The sequence below is a fragment of the Phyllobates terribilis genome, unplaced genomic scaffold (assembly GCF_046119375.1).
Source record: "Phyllobates terribilis strain yellow unplaced genomic scaffold, ASM4611937v1 Scaffold_6__1_contigs__length_29720123, whole genome shotgun sequence".
In the NCBI taxonomy this organism is placed as follows: domain Eukaryota; kingdom Metazoa; phylum Chordata; class Amphibia; order Anura; family Dendrobatidae; genus Phyllobates; species Phyllobates terribilis.
The window spans coordinates 10690348-10710178 of record NW_027362766.1 but is presented as its reverse complement, the minus strand read 5'-3'; the positions used below and the strand labels follow the sequence as shown (position 1 = coordinate 10710178).

The 19831-nt window shown below is 57.1% G+C and overlaps 1 protein-coding gene across 1 annotated transcript in view; it reads left to right on the top strand.

The window, feature by feature from the left end:
• Positions 1–18760, top strand: part of INTS3 (integrator complex subunit 3) — a 53735-nt gene extending 34975 nt beyond the window's left edge. Inside the window, exons 11-27 of the mRNA XM_073637216.1 lie at positions 6890–6996; positions 7165–7296; positions 7401–7557; positions 7656–7710; positions 7796–7899; positions 8148–8192; positions 9036–9155; positions 11120–11273; positions 11776–11844; positions 11943–12018; positions 12103–12216; positions 12299–12347; positions 14374–14541; positions 15123–15223; positions 17014–17086; positions 17226–17379; positions 18444–18760. Of these exons, the coding sequence (XP_073493317.1) occupies positions 6890–6996; positions 7165–7296; positions 7401–7557; positions 7656–7710; positions 7796–7899; positions 8148–8192; positions 9036–9155; positions 11120–11273; positions 11776–11844; positions 11943–12018; positions 12103–12216; positions 12299–12347; positions 14374–14541; positions 15123–15223; positions 17014–17086; positions 17226–17379; positions 18444–18521 (1756 nt within the window). The 3' untranslated portion in view covers positions 18522–18760. The remainder of the gene's footprint in view (positions 1–6889; positions 6997–7164; positions 7297–7400; positions 7558–7655; positions 7711–7795; positions 7900–8147; positions 8193–9035; positions 9156–11119; positions 11274–11775; positions 11845–11942; positions 12019–12102; positions 12217–12298; positions 12348–14373; positions 14542–15122; positions 15224–17013; positions 17087–17225; positions 17380–18443) is intronic.
• Positions 18761–19831: the final 1071 nt, after the last annotated feature.

Sequence of the window (19831 nt, the reverse complement as noted above, 5' to 3'; positions counted from 1 at the left end):
TATAGCTACTATAATACTGCCCCCTATGTACAAGAATATAACTACTATAATACTGCCCCCTATGTACAAGAATATAACTACTATAATACTGCCCCCTATGTACAAGAATATAACTACTATAATACTGCCCCTATGTACAAGAATATAACTACTATAATACTGCCCCCTATGTACAAGAATATAACTACTATAATACTGTTCCTATGTACAAGAATATAACTACTATAATACTGCTCCTATGTACAAGAATATAACTACTATAATACTGTTCCTATGTACAAGAATATAACTACTATAATACTGCTCCTATGTACAAGAATATAACTACTATAATACTGCCCCTATGTACAAGAATATAACTACTATAATACTGCTCCCTATGTACAAGAATATAACTACTATAATACTGCCCCCTATGTACAAGAATATAACTACTATAATACTGCCCCCTATGTACAAGAATATAACTACTATAATACTACCCCCTATGTACAAGAATATAACTACTATAATACTGCTCCTATGTACAAGAATATTACTACTATAATACTGCTCCTATGTACAAGAATATAACTACTATAATACTGCTCCTATGTACAAGAATATAACTGCTATAATACTGCTCCTATGTACAAGAATATAACTGCTATAATACTGCTCCTATGTACAAGAGTATAACTACTATAATACTGCTCCTATGTACAAGAATATAACTACTATAATACTGCTCCTATGTACAAGAATATAACTGCTATAATACTGCCCCCTATGTACAAGAATATAACTGCTATAATACTGCCCCCTATGTACAAGAATATAACTACTATAATACTGCCCCCTATGTACAAGAATATAACTACTATAATACTGCCCCCTATGTACAAGAATATAACTACTATAATACTGCCCCTATATACAAGAATATAACTACTATAATACTGCCCCCTATGTACAAGAATATAACTACTATAATACTGCTCCTATGTGCAAGAATATAACTACTATAATATTGCCCCTATGTGCAAGAATATAACTACTATAATACTGCTCCTATGTGCAAGAATATAACTACTATAATACTGTCCCTATGTACAAGAATATAACTACTATAATACTGCTCCTATGTGCAAGAATGTAACTACTATAATACTGCCCCCTATGTACAAGAATATAACTATAATATTGCCCCTATGTACAAGAATATAACTACTATAATACTGCTCCTATGTACAAGAATATAACTACTATAATACTGCCCCCTATGTACAAGAATATAACTACTATAATACTGCTCCTATGTGCAAGAATATAACTACTATAATATTGCCCCTATGTACAAGAATATAACTACTATAATACTGCTCCTATGTGCAAGAATATAACTACTATAATATTGCCCCTATGTACAAGAATATAACTACTATAATACTGCTCCTATGTGCAAGAGTATAACTACTATAATACTACCCCTGTGTGCAAGAATATAACTACTATAATACTGCCCCCTATGTACAAGAATATAACTACTATAATACTGCCCCCTATGTACAAGAATATAACTACTATAATACTACCCCTGTGTGCAAGAATATAACTACTATAATACTGCCCCCTATGTACAAGAATATAACTACTATAATACTGCCCCCTATGTACAAGAATATAACTACTATAATACTACCCCTGTGTGCAAGAATATAACTACTATAATACTGCCCCCTATGTACAAGAATATAACTACTATAATACTACCCCTGTGTGCAAGAATATAACTACTATAATACTGCCCCCTATGTACAAGAATATAACTACTATAATACTGCCCCCTATGTACAAGAATATAACTACTATAATACTACCCCTGTGTGCAAGAATATAACTACTATAATACTGCCCCCTATGTACAAGAATATAACTACTATAATACTACCCCTGTGTGCAAGAATATAACTACTATAATACTGCCCCCTATGTACAAGAATATAACTACTATAATACTGCCCCTATGTACAAGAATATAACTACTATAATACTGCCCCCTATGTACAAAAATATAACTACTATAATACTGCCCCTATGTACAAGAATATAACTATTATAATACTGCTCCTATGTACAAGAATATAACTACTATAATACTGCCCCTATGTACAAGAATATAACTATTATAATACTGCTCCTATGTACAAGAATATAACTACTATAATACTGCTCCTATGTACAAGAATATAACTACTATAATACTGCTCCTATATACAAGAATATAACTACTATAATACTGCTCCTATGTACAAGAATAGTTATATGAAAAAGTTTGGGCACCCCTATTAATCTTAAGCGTATTGTTTTATACAAATTGGTGTTTTTGCAGCAGCTATCTCAGTTTGATATATGTAATAACTGTTGGACACAGTAATGTTTCTGCCTTGAAATGAGGTTTATTGTACTAACAGAAAATGTGCAATCTGCATTCAGACAGAATGTGACAGGTGCATAAGTATGGGCACCTCACCAGAAAAGTGACATTAATATTTAGTAGATCCTCCTTTTGCCTCTAGTCGCTTCCTGTAGCTTTTAATGATCTCCTGGATCCTGGATGAAAGTATTTTTGACCATTCCTCTTTACAAAACAATTCCAGTTCAGTAAAGTTTGATGGTCGCCCCCGAGCATGGACAGCCCTCTTCAAATGATCCCACAGATGTTCAATGATATTCAGGTCTGGGGACTGGGATGGCCATTCCAGAACATTGTAATTGTTCCTCTGCATGAATGCCTGAGTAGATTTGGAGCGGTGTTTTGGATCATTGTCTTGCTGAAAGATCCATCCCCTGCGTAACTTCAACTTTGTCACTGATTTTTGAACATTATTGTCAAGAATCTGCTGATACTGAGTGGAATCCATGCGTCCCTCAACTTTAACAAGATTCCCGGTGCCGGCATTGGCCACACAGCCCCAAAGCATGATGGAACCTCCACCAAATTTTACTGTGGGTAGCAAGTGTTTTTCTTGGAATGCTGTGTTTCTTTGCCGCCATGCATAACGCCTTTTTGTATGACCAAACAACTCAATCTTGGTTTCATCAGTCCACAGGACCTTCTTCCAAAAAGAAATTGGCTTTTCCAAATGTGCTTTTGCATACCTCAGCCGACTCTGTTTGTGGCGTGCTTGCAGAAACGGCTTCTTTCGCATCACTCTCCCATACAGCTTCTCCTTGTGCAAAGTGCGTTGTATAGTTGACCGATGCACAGTGACACCATCTGCAGCAAGTTGATGCTGCAGCTCTCTGGAGGAGGTCTGAGGATTGTCCTTGACTGATCTCACCATTCTTTTTCTCTGCCTTTCTGATGTTTTTCTTGGCCTGCCACTTCTGGCCTTAACAAGAACTGTCCCTGTGTTCTTCCATTTCCTTACTATGTTCCTCACAGTGGAAACTGACAGGTTAAATCTCTGAGACAGCTTTTTGTATCCTTCCCCTGAACAACTATGTTGAATAATCTTTGTTTTCAGATCATTTGACAGTTGTTTTGAGGAGCCCATGATGCCACTCTTCAGAGGAGATTCAAACAGGAGAACAACTTGCAAGTGGCCACTTTAAGTAGCTTTTCTCATGACTGCATACACCTGGCTATGAAGTTCAAAGCTCAATGAGGTTACAAAACCAAAAAAAGTGCTTTAGTAAGTCAGTAAAAAGTAGGTAGGAGTATTTAAAACAAAAAAATGATAAGGGTGCGCATACTTATGCACCTGTCAAATTTTGTTTGAATGCAGATTGCACATTTTCTGTTAGTACAATAATCCTCATTTCAAGGCAGAAACATTACTGTGTCCAACAGTTATTACATAGATCAAACTGAAATAGCTGCTGCAAAAACACCAATTGTTATAAAACAATACGCTTAAGATTAATAGGGGTGCCCAAACTTTTTCATATAACTGTATAACTACTATAATACTGCTCCTATGTATAAGAATATAACTCCTATAGTACGGACCCTGTGTACAGGTATATAAGCACTATAAACCTGCCCTGCTTTCGGTACTATTTGTCACACCTCTCCTGTGCAGTAGTATTTGTCGCACCTCTCCTGTGTGCGGTACTATTTGTCGCCCCTCTCCTGCGTGCGGTACTATTTGTCGCCCCTCTCCTGCGTGCGGTAGTATTTGTCGCCCCTCTCCTGCGTGCGGTAGTATTTGTCGCCCCTCTCCTGCGTGCGGTAGTATTTGTCGCCCCTCTCCTGCGTGCGGTAGTATTTGTCGCCCCTCTCCTGCGTGCGGTAGTATTTGTCGCCCCTCTCCTGCGTGCGGTAGTATTTGTCGCCCCTCTCCTGCGTGCGGTAGTATTTGTCGCCCCTCTCCTGCGTGCGGTAGTATTTGTCGCCCCTCTCCTGCGTGCGGTAGTATTTGTCGCCCCTCTCCTGCGTGCGGTAGTATTTGTCGCCCCTCTCCTGCGTGCGGTAGTATTTGTCGCCCCTCTCCTGCGTGCGGTAGTATTTGTCGCCCCTCTCCTGCGTGCGGTAGTATTTGTCGCCCCTCTCCTGCGTGCGGTAGTATTTGTCGCCCCTCTCCTGCGTGCGGTAGTATTTGTCGCCCCTCTCCTGCGTGCGGTAGTATTTGTCGCCCCTCTCCTGCGTGCGGTAGTATTTGTCGCCCCTCTCCTGCGTGCGGTAGTATTTGTCGCCCCTCTCCTGCGTGCGGTAGTATTTGTCGCCCCTCTCCTGCGTGCGGTAGTATTTGTCGCCCCTCTCCTGCGTGCGGTAGTATTTGTCGCCCCTCTCCTGCGTGCGGTAGTATTTGTCGCCCCTCTCCTGCGTGCGGTAGTATTTGTCGCCCCTCTCCTGCGTGCGGTAGTATTTGTCGCCCCTCTCTTGCGTGCGGTAGTATTTGTCGCCCCTCTCTTGCGTGCGGTAGTATTTGTCGCCCCTCTCCTGCGTGCGGTAGTATTTGTCGCCCCTCTCCTGCGTGCGGTAGTATTTGTCGCCCCTCTCCTGCGTGCGGTAGTATTTGTCGCCCCTCTCCTGCGTGCGGTAGTATTTGTCGCCCCTCTCCTGCGTGCGGTAGTATTTGTCGCCCCTCTCCTGCGTGCGGTAGTATTTGTCGCCCCTCTCCTGCGTGCGGTAGTATTTGTCGCCCCTCTCCTGCGTGCGGTAGTATTTGTCGCCCCTCTCCTGCGTGCGGTAGTATTTGTCGCCCCTCTCCTGCGTGCGGTAGTATTTGTCGCCCCTCTCCTGCGTGCGGTAGTATTTGTCGCCCCTCTCCTGCGTGCGGTAGTATTTGTCGCCCCTCTCCTGCGTGCGGTAGTATTTGTCGCCCCTCTCCTGCGTGCGGTAGTATTTGTCGCCCCTCTCCTGCGTGCGGTAGTATTTGTCGCCCCTCTCCTGCGTGCGGTAGTATTTGTCGCCCCTCTCCTGCGTGCGGTAGTATTTGTCGCCCCTCTCCTGCGTGCGGTAGTATTTGTCGCCCCTCTCCTGCGTGCTGTAGTATTTGTCGCACCTCTCCTGCGTGCGGTAGTATTTCTCGCACCTCTCCTGCGTGCTGTAGTATTTCTCGCACCTCTCCTGCGTGCGGTAGTATTTCTCGCACCTCTCCTGCGTGCGGTAGTATTTGTCGCACCTCTCCTGCGTGCGGTAGTATTTGTCGCACCTCTCCTGCGTGCGGTAGTATTTGTCGCACCTCTCCTGCGTGCGGTAGTATTTGTCGCACCTCTCCTGCGTGCGGTAATATTTGTCGCACCTCTCCTGCGTGCGGTAGTATTTGTCGCACCTCTCCTGTGTGCGGTAGTATTTGTCGCACCTCTCCTGTGTGCGGTAGTATTTGTCGCACCTCTCCTGTGTGCGGTAGTATTTGTCGCACCTCTCCTGTGTGCGGTAGTATTTGTCGCACCTCTCCTGTGTGCGGTAGTATTTGTCGCACCTCTCCTGCGTGCGGTAGTATTTGTCGCACCTCTCCTGCGTGCGGTAGTATTTGTCGCACCTCTCCTGCGTGCGGTAGTATTTGTCGCACCTCTCCTGCGTGCGGTAGTATTTGTCGCACCTCTCCTGCGTGCGGTAGTATTTGTCGCACCTCTCCTGCGTGCGGTAGTATTTGTCGCACCTCTCCTGCGTGCGGTAGTATTTGTCGCACCTCTCCTGCGTGCGGTAGTATTTGTCGCACCTCTCCTGCGTGCGGTAGTATTTGTCGCACCTCTCCTGCGTGCGGTAGTATTTCTCGCACCTCTCCTGCGTGCGGTAGTATTTCTCGCACCTCTCCTGCGTGCGGTAGTATTTGTCGCACCTCTCCTGCGTGCGGTAGTATTTCTTGCACCTCTCCTGCGTGCGGTAGTATTTCTTGCACCTCTCCTGCGTGCGGTAGTATTTCTTGCACCTCTCCTGCGTGCGGTAGTATTTCTTGCACCTCTCCTGCGTGCGGTAGTATTTGTCGCACCTCTCCTGCGTGTGGTAGTATTTCTCGCACCTCTCCTGCGTGCGGTAGTATTTCTCGCACCTCTCCTGCGTGCGGTAGTATTTGTCGCCCCTCTCCTGCGTGCGGTAGTATTTCTTGCACCTCTCCTGCGTGCGGTAGTATTTGTCGCACCTCTCCTGCGTGCGGTAGTATTTCTTGCACCTCTCCTGCGTGCGGTAGTATTTCTTGCACCTCTCCTGCGTGCGGTAGTATTTGTCGCACCTCTCCTGCGTGTGATAGTATTTCTCGCACCTCTCCTGCGTGCGGTAGTATTTCTCGCACCTCTCCTGTGTGCGGTAGTATTTCTCGCACCTCTCCTGCGTGCGGTAGTATTTCTCGCACCTCTCCTGCGTGCGGTAGTATTTCTCGCACCTCTCCTGTGTGCGGTAGTATTTCTCGCACCTCTCCTGTGTAGGTGTAGTCGCTGACGCCTCTGTTCCTTGCTGCAGACATCTCGCCCCTCTCTTCCACAACCCTAAGTTGGATAAGGAGCTGCGCTCGATGCTCAGAGAGAAGTTCCCGGAGTTCTGTAACCTGCCGTCTCCGTCCTCAGAAAGTAAGGGCTGCACGTGAGTATGTGGCGTCTCGCTGCGTCTGCCGCTCTGACTCTCCCGCCGGTGACGACATCACTGATGTCCTGTGCAGTACCTGCGCGGTGCTGGTGCGGGGGGACGGCAGCGGGCGCGGTGACACATTTACTATAACGCCCTCTCTGCTCTTCCAGTAAAGTCGGAGGAGCCGGCGTCTCTGGAGATGGACAGCGGTCTCGCAGACAAGGACGAGAGCTGCTACGACAGTGCGGAGGCCGCCTTCAGCGACGACGAGGAGGAGGTGAACAGCAAGAGTGCAGACAACGGTAATGGCGCTGCACCTGCCTCGGGCATCGCACTGCACCCTGGGGTCCTTGCGGCCCCCGGTATTGTACCATACAGATTTAATAGCGCAGTTCCTATTATATAGATGGTATCGGGGTCTCGCCCCCTACAGGGAAAAAGAGGGAGTTCCGCTTCCACCCCATCAAGGAACCAATCATCGAGGAGCCCGTAGACATCACCCCATACCTGGAGCAGCTGGAGGAGCCGCTCCGTGACAAGGTGGTCGCCCTGCAGAAGGAGAGGTATGAGGGCTTGCAAGTGGGGGGCTCCGTACCCCCTGATGTTGCATATGGTAAGGACCTCACCCTGTCTCATGCCCTCCTATGCGCTTGTGTTGCAGTGACATGGAGTCGCAGTGCGAACTGATGCAGGACATCGTGGAGCAGATCCTAGAGGTGAGTGACATCACAGATGTGCATCCGGGGGCTACGTGGTGAATGATGTCATCACTGGTAACATCTGCTCCCCTCCCCCGCACAGGACGACTTTGACTCGGAGCAGCTGTCGGTGCTGGCATCCTGCCTCCAGGAGCTATTCAAGGCGCATTTCCGTGGTGAGGTCCTACCGGAGGAGATCACAGAGGAGTAAGTTACCCGCCTCGTCCCGTGCGCCCGCTGGCCGCCGCCTCGTCCCGTGCGCCCGCTGGCCGCCGCCTCGTCCCGTGCGCCCGCTGGCCGCCGCCTCGTCCCGTGCGCCCGCTGGCCGCCGCCTCGTCCCGTGCGCCCGCTGGCCGCCGCCTCGTCCCGTGCGCCCGCTGGCCGCCGCCTCGTCCCGTGCGCCCGCTGGCCGCCGCCTCCTCTGCTCTCCCTTATTGTCCTGTGTTTATTCACAGGTCTCTGGAGGAGTCGGTGGGAAAGCCACTATACCTGATATTCAGGTGAGTCCTCTCGCCCCGGTCCCCCCCTCCCCCGCCCCGGTCCCCCTCCCCCGCCCCGCTCTCGTCCCGCCCCCCCCCCTCTCCCCCGCCCAGCTCTCGTCCCGGTCCCCCCCCTCTCCCCCGCCCAGCTCTCGTCCCGGTCCCCCCCTCTCCCCCGTCCCGCTCTTGTCCCGGTCCCCCCCCCCTCTCCCCCGCCCAGCTCTCGTCCCGGTCCCCCCCCTCTCCCCCGTCCAGCTCTCGTCCCGGTCCCCCCCCCCCTCTCCCCCGTCCCGCTCTCGTCCCGGTTCTCCCCCGTCCCGCTCTCGTCCCGGTCCCCCGTCCCGCTCTCGTCCCGGTCCCCCCCCCCCCTCTCCCCCGTCCCGCTCTCGTCCCGGTCCCCCCCCCCTCTCCCCCGTCCCGCTCTCGTCCCGGTCCCCCCCCCCCCCCTCTCCCCCGTCCCGCTCTCGTCCCGGTCTCCCCCGTCCCGCTCCCTCGTCCCCGTCCCGCTCTCATCCCGGTCCCCTCTCCCCCGTCCCGCTCTCGTCCCGGTCCCCCCCCCTCTCCCCCGTCCCGCTCTCGTCCCGGTCCCCCCCCCTCTCCCCCGTCCCGGTCCCCCTCTCCCCCGTCCCGCTCTCGTCCCGGTCCCTCTCCCCTGTCCCGCTCTCGTCCCGGTCCCCCCCCCCCTCTCCCCCGTCCAGCTCTTGTCCCGGTCCCCCCCCCTCTCCCCCGTCCAGCTCTCGTCCCGGTCCCCCCCCCCTCTCCCCCGTCCCGCTCTCGTCCCAGTCCCCCCCCCCCCTGCCCTGCTCTCGTCCCGGTCGTGTCCCCCCCACTGATAAGAAACGTCACCCCTTCTGCTTCTTCCAGAAACCTGATCCAGATGCAGGAGGACAGCAATGGATTCTCTCTGCTCCTCGATCTCCTGTCCGAACTTTACCAGAAGCAGCCCAAGATTGGCTACCACTTGCTGTACTACCTGAAGGCCAGGTGAGGGCGCTGCGTTACTCCCCCGGTGCTACCTGCCCCCAGGTGAGGGCGCTGCGTTACTCCCGCGGCGCTACCTGCCCCCAGGTGAGGGCGCTGCGTTACTCCCGCGGTGCTACCTGCCCCCAGGTGAGGGCGCTGCGTTACTCCCCCGGTGCCACCTGCCCCCAGGTGAGGGCGCTGCGTTACTCCCGCGGCGCTACCTGCCCCCAGGTGAGGGCGCTGCGTTACTCCCGCGGCGCTACCTGCCCCCAGGTGAGGGCGCTGCGTTACTCCCGCGGCGCTACCTGCCCCCAGGTGAGGGCGCTGCGTTACTCCCGCGGCGCTACCTGCCCCCAGGTGAGGGCGCTGCGTTACTCCCGCGGCGCTACCTGCCCCCAGGTGAGGGCGCTGCGTTACTCCCGCGGCGCTACCTGCCCCCAGGTGAGGGCGCTGCGTTACTCCCGCGGCGCTACCTGCCCCCAGGTGAGGGCGCTGCGTTACTCCCGCGGCGCTACCTGCCCCCAGGTGAGGGCGCTGCGTTACTCCCGCGGCGCTACCTCCTCCAGGTGAGGGCGCTGCGTTACTCCCGCGGTGCTACCTCCTCCAGGTGAGGGCGCTGCGTTACTCCCGCGGTGCTACCTCCTCCAGGTGAGGGCGCTGCGTTACTCCCGCGGTGCTACCTGCCCCCAGGTGAGGGCGCTGCGTTACTCCCGCGGTGCTACCTCCTCCAGGTGAGGGCGCTGCGTTACTCCCGCGGTGCTACCTCCTCCAGGTGAGGGCGCTGCGTTACTCCCGCGGTGCTGCCTCCTCCAGGTGAGGGCGCTGCGTTACTCCCGCGGTGCTACCTGCCTCCAGGTGAGGGCGCTGCGTTACTCCCGCGGTGCTACCTGCCTCCAGGTGAGGGCGCTGCGTTACTCCCGCGGTGCTACCTGCCTCCAGGTGAGGGCGCGGTGTTACTCCTGCGGTGCTACCTCCTCCAGGTGAGGGCGCTGCGTTACTCCCGCGGTGCTACCTCCTCCAGGTGAGGGCGCTGCGTTACTCCCGCGGTGCTACCTGCCCCCAGGTGAGGGCGCTGCGTTACTCCCGCGGTGCTACCTGCCCCCAGGTGAGGGCGCGGCGTTACTCCCGCGGTGCTACCTGCCCCCAGGTGAGGGCGCGGTGTTACTCCCGCGGTGTTACCTGCCCCCAGGTGAGGGCGCGGTGTTACTCCCGCGGTGCTACCTGCCCCCAGGTGAGGGCGCTGCGTTACTCCCGCGGTGCTACCTGCCCCCAGGTGAGGGCGCTGCGTTACTCCCGCGGTGCTACCTGCCCCCAGGTGAGGGCGCGGTGTTACTCCTGCGGTGCTACCTCCTCCAGGTGAGGGCGCTGCGTTACTCCCGCGGTGCTACCTCCTCCAGGTGAGGGCGCTGCGTTACTCCCGCGGTGCTACCTGCCTCCAGGTGAGGGCGCGGTGTTACTCCTGCGGTGCTACCTGCCCCCAGGTGAGGGCGATGCGTTACTCCCGCGGTGCTACCTGCCCCCAGGTGAGGGCGCTGCGTTACTCCCGCGGTGCTACCTGCCTCCAGGTGAGGGCGCGGTGTTACTCCTGCGGTGCTACCTGCCCCCAGGTGAGGGCGCTGCGTTACTCCCGCGGTGCTACCTGCCTCCAGGTGAGGGCGCGGTGTTACTCCCGCGGTGCTACCTGCTTCCAGGTGAGGGCGCGGTGTTACTCCTGCGGTGCTACCTCCTCCAGGTGAGGGCGCTGCGTTACTCCCGCGGTGCTACCTCCTCCAGGTGAGGGCGCTGCGTTACTCCCGCGGTGCTACCTGCCCTCCCCCGCCCGGCTCACTTCCTTCCCCTCATTACCACTCATCCTGTCCGGTCGTTTCATTACTGTGCATTAATCTCTCCACTCACCGTCTCCTTCCTGTCCTGGTGTCACCCGCTGCTGGCGTTGTGCTGGCAGTGGGGTCTCCGGCATTAACCCTTGCTCTCTCTGACTGCAGTAAAGCAGCGGCGGGGAAGATGAACCTGTACGAGTCGTTCGCTCAGGCCACGCAGCTGGGAGACCTGCACACCTGTCTGATGATGGACATGAAGGCCTGCCAGGAGGATGACGTGCGGCTGCTGTGCTACCTGACCCCCTCCATATACAGCGAGGTGAGTGCCTGGGCCCCGCGGGGCAGTGTCGGGGGGGCAGCCTGGGCCCCGCGGGGCGGTGTCGGGGGCGCAGCCTGGGCCCCGCGGGGCGGTGTCGGGGGGAGCCTGGGCCCCGCGGGGCGGTGTCGGGGGGAGCCTGGGCCCCGCGGGGCGGTGTCGGGGGCCAGCCTGGGCCCCGCGGGGCGGTGTCGGGGGCCAGCCTGGGCCCCGCGGGGCGGTGTCGGGGGCCAGCCTGGGCCCCGCGGGGCGGTGTCGGGGGCCAGCCTGGGCCCCGCGGGGCGGTGTCGGGGGCCAGCCTGGGCCCCGCGGGGCGGTGTCGGGGGCCAGCCTGGGCCCCGCGGGGCGGTGTCGGGGGCCAGCCTGGGCCCCGCGGGGCGGTGTCGGGGGCCAGCCTGGGCCCCGCGGGGCGGTGTCGGGGGGGAGCCTGGGCCCCGCGGGGCGGTGTCGGGGGGAGCCTGGGCCCCGCTGGCAGCTCTCACCTTCTCCTCTTCTTCACCATCAGTTCCCAGATGAGACCCTCCGCAGCGGGGAGCTGCTGAACATGATTGTTGCGGTGATTGACTCCGCCCAGGTACAGTGATGTCACTTGCAGGACCTGTGCTGTTTCCCGGCCCGGCGGTCCGCCGCTGTGTGAGCCGGACCGGGCTGTGACCAGATCTCTCCCCGCAGCTGCAGGAGCTGGTGTGCCACGTCATGATGGGGAACCTGGTGATGTTCCGCAAGGACTCTGTGCTCAACATCCTGAGTAAGTAGTACGCCCTCGGGCGGGGCCGGTGTATGGTATGATGGGAGTTGGTGTGGATAAGTAAGTGCCCCCTGTGTCATGCAGTTCAGAGCCTGGACTGGGAGACCTTCGAGCAGTACTGTACCTGGCAGCTGTTCCTGGCGCACAACGTTCCTCTGGAGACTATAATCCCCATCCTCCAGCACCTGAAGTACAAAGGTCCGTGTCCCATCATCTTCAGCGTCACTACTTGTCTGTGCAAAAATTTGTGAACCCCCCCCCTGACCTTCTGTGATTGCAGAGCACCCCGAGGCGCTGTCCTGCCTGCTGCTGCAGCTGAGGCGCGAGAAGTGAGTGATGGTCCATGGCGGGTACAGTGTGTTCGGGAATGGGGGTGTTGTCTTCGACCACAGTAATGAGGGGGGTAGGAGGGGCGGTCATCCTCGGGGCAGCGTTGTGCTGTTGGCGCTGCTGCCATCTGGTTGACTGCAGTGTTTGGAGTGGCAGCTGCGGACACTTCTCCTGGTGTCTGCCGTGGTGGGTGGCGGGCCGCGCTGTGATCGTCCCTCTTCCTGCGGAGCGGGAGGCGCATGACGGTTAATCAGTAATTAGCATAGAGTCCAATCTGTACAAGGCTGCAGAGCTGCGCTCTGTAATGAATCCCCCCATTGTGAAGAGGAAGACAATGGCTGGAGAGAGATAAGAGCCCGGCATCGTAATACTGGAGCCAGCACCGAGGCATAGAGAGGAGCAGGGGCGGAGAACCGGCACTGGGGCATAAAGAGGGGCGGGGGCAGAGAACCGGCACTGGGGCATAGAGAGGGGCGGGGGCAGAGAACCAGCACTGGAGCATAAAGAGGGGCGGGGGCAGAGAACCGACACTGGGGCATAGAGAGGGGCGGGGGCAGAGAACCAGCACTGGGGCATAAAGAGGGGCGGGGGCAGAGAACCGGCACTGGGGCATAGAGAGGGGCGGGGGTAGAGAACCAGCACTGGAGCATAAAGAGGGGCGGGGGCAGAGAACCGACACTGGGGCATAGAGAGGGGCGGGGGCAGAGAACCAGCACTGGAGCATAAAGAGGGGCGGGGGCAGAGAACCGGCACTGGGGCATAAAGAGGGGCGGGGGCAGAGAACCGACACTGGGGCATAGAGAGGGGCGGGGGCAGAGAACCAGCACTGGAGCATAAAGAGGGGCGGGGGCAGAGAACCGGCACTGGGGCATAAAGAGGGGCGGGGGCAGAGAACCGGCACTGGGGCATAAAGAGGGGCGGGGGCAGAGAACCGGCACTGGGGCATAAAGAGGGGCGGGGGCAGAGAACCGGCACTGGGGCATAGAGAGGGGCGGGGGCAGAGAACCGGCACTGGGGCATAGAGAGGGGCGGGCAGAGAACCGGCACTGGGGCATAGAGAGGGGCGGGGGCAGAGAACCAGCACTGGGGCATAAAGAGGGGCGGGGGCAGAGAACCGACACTGGGGCATAGAGAGGGGCGGGGGCAGAGAACCAGCACTGGAGCATAAAGAGGGGCGGGGGCAGAGAACCGGCACTGGGGCATAAAGAGGGGCGGGGGCAGAGAACCGGCACTGGGGCATAAAGAGGGGCGGGGGCAGAGAACCGGCACTGGGGCATAAAGAGGGGCGGGGGCAGAGAACCGGCACTGGGGCATAGAGAGGGGCGGGGGCAGAGAACCGGCACTGGGGCATAGAGAGGGGCGGGGGCAGAGAACCGGCACTGGGGCATAGAGAGGGGCGGGGGCAGAGAACCGGCACTGGAGCATAAAGAGGGGCGGGGGCAGAGAACCGGCACTGGAGCATAAAGAGGGGCGGGGGCAGAGAACCGGCACTGGGGCATAGAGAGGGGCGGGGGTAGAGAACCAGCACTGGAGCATAAAGAGGGGCGGGGGCAGAGAACCGGCACTGGGGCATAAAGAGGGGCGGGGGCAGAGAACCGGCACTGGAGCATAAAGAGGGGCGGGGGCAGAGAACCGGCACTGGGGCATAAAGAGGGGCGGGGGCAGAGAACCGGCACTGGGGCATAAAGAGGGGCGGGGGCAGAGAACCGGGGCGTAAAGAGGGGCGGGGGCCGAGAACCAGCACTGGAGCATAAAGAGGGGCGGGGGCAGAGAACCGGGGCGTAAAGAGGGGCGGGGGCAGAGAACCGGCACTGGGGCATAAAGAGGGGCGGGGGCAGAGAACCGGGGCGTAAAGAGGGGCGGGGGCAGAGAACCGGCACTGGGGCATAAAGAGGGGCGGGGGCAGAGAACCGGGGCATAAAGAGGGGCGGGGGCAGAGATGGGAAGATCGCGGGAAAAGGAGGACAGATCATTCCCATATTCACTACCATGTTTTGTCCCCCACCACCCCGATCGTTGATTCAGGCCTACAGAAGAAATGGTGAAGATGGTGCTGAGTCGCCCCTATCACCCCGATGACCAGTTCACCACCAGCATCCTGCGACACTGGTGCCTGAAACACGACGACCCCCTGGCCGAGCACATAAAGTCCCTACTCATCAAGAACAACAGCCTCCCCCGCAAGCGGCAGAGGTGAGTGACTGCTCCCCCGCCGCGGCCTCCTGCTCCCCCTCCGCGGCCTCCTGCTCCCCCGCCGCGGCCTCCTGCTCCCCCTCCGCGGCCTCCTGCTCCCCCGCCGCGGCCTCCTGCTCCCCCTCCGCGGCCTCCTGCTCCCCCTCCGCGGCCTCCTGCTCCCCCTCCGCGGCCTCCTGCTCCCCCTCCGCGGCCTCCTGCTCCCCCGCCGCGGCCTCCTGCTCCCCCGCCGCGGCCTCCTGCTCCCCCGCCGCGGCCTCCTGCTCCCCCGCCGCGGCCTCCTGCTCCCACTAGTACATGCCCCCGAGCAGCATGGCTCCCTGTGGAGCAAGACTCGTTACCACTGTCCTCTGCTGTGGGGGTCCGATACCTCAGCTAAGCTCCACACCCTGCGCCATAAACCTGAGAGAGAGATGGTCCCACTGCTGCTCCCATACCCGACTCTACACTGCTCCAGAGACGCAGCCCCAAATACAGGAGCAGGTGGGCATGCATGGGGGCGTGTCATCTGGACTTTCTAAAGACTGCCCCTTTCAGGGTGGGTGTGGTCTGGGATTTGATGACTCCTCCCTCTTCCACAGTTTGCGGAGCTCGAGCAGTAAGCTGGCGCAGCTGACGTTGGAGCAGATCCTGGAGCATCTGGATAATCTGCGGCTGAACCTGTCCAACACCAAGCAGAACTGTAAGTGACTGCCGGCTACCGCCTCCTGCACGACGGGCTACCGCCCCCCTGCAACACATCCTGTCACAGGCTACCGCCCCCCTGCAACACATCCGGTCACAGGCTACCGCCCCCCTGCAACACATCCGGTCACAGGCTACCGCCCCCCTGCAACACATCCGGTCACAGGCTACCGCCCCCCTGCAACACATCCTGTCACAGGCTACCGCCCCCCTGCAACACATCCTGTCACAACGACTGCTCCCTCCCGTGTCGCGGGCTACTGCTCCCTCCCGTGTCGCGGGCTACTGCTCCCTCCCGTGTCGCGGGCTACTGCCCCCTCCCGTGTCGCGGGCTACTGCCCCCTCCCGTGTCGCGGGCTACTGCCCCCTCCCGTGTCGCGGGCTACTGCCCCCTCCCGTGTCGCGGGCTACTGCCCCCTCCCGTGTCGCGGGCTACTGCTCCCTCCCGTGTCGCGGGCTACTGCCCCCTCCCGTGTCGCGGGCTACTGCTCCCTCCCGTGTCGCGGGCTACTGCTCCCTCCCGTGTCGCGGGCTACTGCCCCCTCCCGTGTCGCGGGCTACTGCTCCCTCCCGTGTCGCGGGCTACTGCTCCCTCCCGTGTCGCGGGCTACTGCCCCCTCCCGTGTCGCGGGCTACTGCTCCCTCCCGTGTCGCGGGCTACTGCTCCCTCCCGTGTCGCGGGCTACTGCCCCCTCCCGTGTCGCGGGCTACTGCTCCCTCCCGTGTCGCGGGCTACTGCCCCCTCCCGTGTCGCGGGCTACCTGTGGAGATGTGAGGTCAGCGGGTCTCGTTCTCTGGCCTAGCTATCTTTAGGAAGACTGCACAGGCCAGGGCTCATCCCCCTGAATGCCCGCACTCCTTCCCTGTGGGCACAACACTACTCAGACAACACAGGGTGAGGGTACCACCCTCCGGTAAGGCTTTATTGGATCACGTACTGTCCCAGCAAGCACACAAGATGGTGCAAATGACACTGTCTCACCCTTTCACTGGCCCGCCGGGGATTAGAACCTCGGTGACTTTGGGGCATCCAGGGCCAACTACTCCAATGAGCAGCACCCCGCTTTTGGCAGGCACCCACAGCCCTTGATATTGATAGATCGGGTGAATCTGAACGCGGCGATACCATTTATGTGTATATTTGATTTTTTATTTTTTTTTTGAATGGGGCGAATGGCGATGATTTGAGCTTTTATATATATATTTTTTTTATATTTTTAAAACCTTTTTTTTATTATTTTTTACCTGCTGTAAGCTGCGATCATCTGATCGCCTGTGTTACACTCAGCAGAAATGCTTATCTGCTAGGCGGCGCTCATAGCACCCCAGCAATGACAACCACAGGGGTCTCCTGCAGACCCTGGGTTGTCATGCCAACCCATCGAAGACCGGCGTATGTGACACGGGCGCCGATGGGTGGGATTGACAACGGCATTTCACTGGTTAACAGACGTGGGTGGATCTCGGATCCACCCACGGCTGTTAGAGGCACTAAATGGCTGATTAAATCAGCCATCAATTTCAGGGAAAGATGCGGGCTCAGCATGTGAGCCTGCATCAAAGGTAGGAACATGGCCGATGACTTAATTATACGTCATAGGTCATTAAGGGGTTCAAGAAGGGAAAAGTCCTGAGATGATGATTCTTTGTTGGTTTTTACACAACAAAATCTTGCATTTTATAAGGGTGTGTAGACTTTTTGTATCCACCTTATATAGATCTACCTTGGTATAACTGATCTGGGGTCCTAGGTCTATTCGCTGCTTTGTAACAGGGTCTTTTTCTTAGTTTTCAGCCAGACGCCCATCTTGCAGGCTCTGCAGCATGTCCAGGCCAGCTGTGACGAGGTGCACAAGATGAAGTAAGTGCGGTGCGCCCCAACTTGTGCGTGCGGTGAGGAGAGACATATACTTGGTTTGGCTGCCACCTTGTGGTCATTGTGGGTACTGGGTGTGTATACTGGGCTCGGTGCTGAGAACTTCTTTCTGCCATTAATTAAGGTTCAGCGACCTTTTTGCACTGGCTGAGGAGTATGAAGACTCCACCAAACCCCCCAAGAGCAGGAGGAAAGGCCCCATGACAAGTCCTCGCAGCAGGAAGAACACCGCACAGCCCACAAACACGGAGGAGGAGTCGGTGTCCAGCAGCGCCTCGGTGAGTAAAGGGGGACTGCTGTCTGGCAGGGCGGGGAAAGAGGTGAATGCAGCCTGGCGGAGAGAGGATCAGGGAGGAGAGATGATTGCCTCCCAGTGGGGAGAGGACCAGGAAGGAGAGGCGACGGCCGCCTGGTTGGGGAGAGGATCAGGGAGGAGAGATGATTGCCTCCCAGTGGGGAGAGGACCAGGAAGGAGAGGCGACGGCCGCCTGGTTGGGGAGAGGATCAGGGAGGAGAGATGATTGCCTCCCAGTGGGGAGAGGACCAGGAAGGAGATGCAATGGCTGCCTGGTTGAGGAGAGGCGACGGCCGCCTGGTTGGGGAGAGGATCAGGGAGGAGAGATGATTGCCTCCCAGTGGGGAGAGGACCAGGAAGGAGATGCAACGGCTGCCTGGTTGAGGAGAGGCGACGGCCGCCTGGTTGGGGAGAGGATCAGGGAGGAGAGGCGATGGCTGCCTGGTTGAGGAGAGGCGACGGCCGCCTGGTTGGGGAGAGGATCAGGGAGGAGAGGCGACGGCCGCCTGGTTGGGGAGAGGATCAGGGAGGAGAGGCGACGGCCGCCTGGTTGGGGAGAGGATCAGGGAGGAGAGGCGATGGCTGCCTGGTTGAGGAGAGGCGACGGCCGCCTGGTTGGGGAGAGGATCAGGGAGGAGAGGCGACGGCCGCCTGGTTGGGGAGAGGATCAGGGAGGAGAGGCGACGGCCGCCTGGTTGGGGAGAGGATCAGGGAGGAGAGGCGACGGCCGCCTGGTTGGGGGAGAGGATCAGGGAGGAGAGGCGACGGCCGCCTGGTTGGGGGAGAGGATCAGGGAGGAGAGGCGACGGCCACCTGGTTGGGGGAGAGGATCAGGGAGGAGAGGCGACGGCCGCCTGGTTGTGGAGAGGATCAGGGAGGAGAGCGGCCGCCTGGTTGGGGAGAGGATCAGGGAGGAGAGGCGATGGCCGCCTGGTTGGGGACTGGGCACTTTATTAGTTCTTTTTTTAGGGGTCTGTGTGGGGGAAGTCGGGATTGGGGCGAGAGTGGATTTGGGGTCACATTCTATTTTCCCATTGTCACATTTAGGAGGAGGAAGACGCAAAACCAAAACCCTCAAAGAGGAAGCGGAAGGGTTCGGCGGCGGTGGGCTCCGACAGTGACTGAATAGCTCCAGATGTTGTCGTGTGTTTGTTCTGCGGTCTTTAATGGACAGCTGCTAACTTTGCTGTTCGGAGACCTATCTCCCGGGACCTGGCCAGGACCCCTGCCCCGAAACCAGCCCGGGCAATGCTTTATACTGCAGCAGATTCATATTTTCTTACTGAACTGTAAATAAACGACTCCGGCAGAGAACGTCGGCGCCAAACCCCGCTTTTATAGAAAATAAATATTTTAAAACACAAGATTCCTTATATCTGGACCTGCTCCCACAGTGACCACACCACCATTCAGTAAGGTGCCTAACGTATGATGTGGTCACACACCTTTGCACCAATTCATCTGTTATTGCTGACAACCAGCCTGTATATCGTGTGACAGGTTGTCAGCCCCGCCCCCTGGTGATGACATCACAAACTCCCGGATTTGTCAGGGACGCCTCCTACTGGTGGGGTTACCCCGCAGTAGCACCAGGCAAGTCAGCTGCCTTTGTGATGTGTGTGGGGAACCTCATGCCGTTTACAGTCCCTGAAGACCTTTAATCCGGCCTCCGGCCAGATTCCCGGGGACCACAGTGGTTGGTCCGTCAGCTGTATTTTGACGTCTGTCAGCCCTTTTATTTATTTTTGCTTTGCGAGCATGTGCACACAGTGTTCACTCCTGAACGGGGAGACGCGTGCCATCTAAGATTACGTCCGGACACCAGTGCCGGCGTCAGGACGTACTTTGTGGGATGACTTGGCGCACAATTTGTACGGCCCTCAAGGTTGGTATCCAAATGGCCCTTGGCAGAAAGAGGGTTCCCCACTATTGCTGTAGAGGATTGGCTTGTTGCATCGCTCTCTGTGACATAGTGCTTGATTTCCCAGAGTGCATTGCTTCCACCCTCTCTCCTTAAGTTACTTAAGTCTCCGCCTATAAATGGCCGCTGTTTCATGGGCTGCTGTTCCATGGTTGGTTTATGGCATCATTGTGGCTCTGCTTTTAAGGAGATAAGTAGGGGGGGGGGGGGGATGTCTGGATGAGGAGCTGAGCGGCCGCCAGTAGTATCGGCCTGTAAGTGGCTCATAGCACTACCGAACAACTGAGAATTCCCCTCGAAACGACGCAGCACCTGGACACTCCGGTCAGCGGTGGGCGCACTACGAGGAGCAGGGACGCGGCATCGGGCAGAATCTCTGTCTTTGTGCCGGCGCCCACGAAAAATCAAGATGGCCGCCGTAGCACTGGCGACTCTGCAGAGCGCTTCATGAGGTCTGATCCACTGCCATCGGGTCAGACCTCGCCGGATAAGAGCGCATACAGCCCCAGACCAG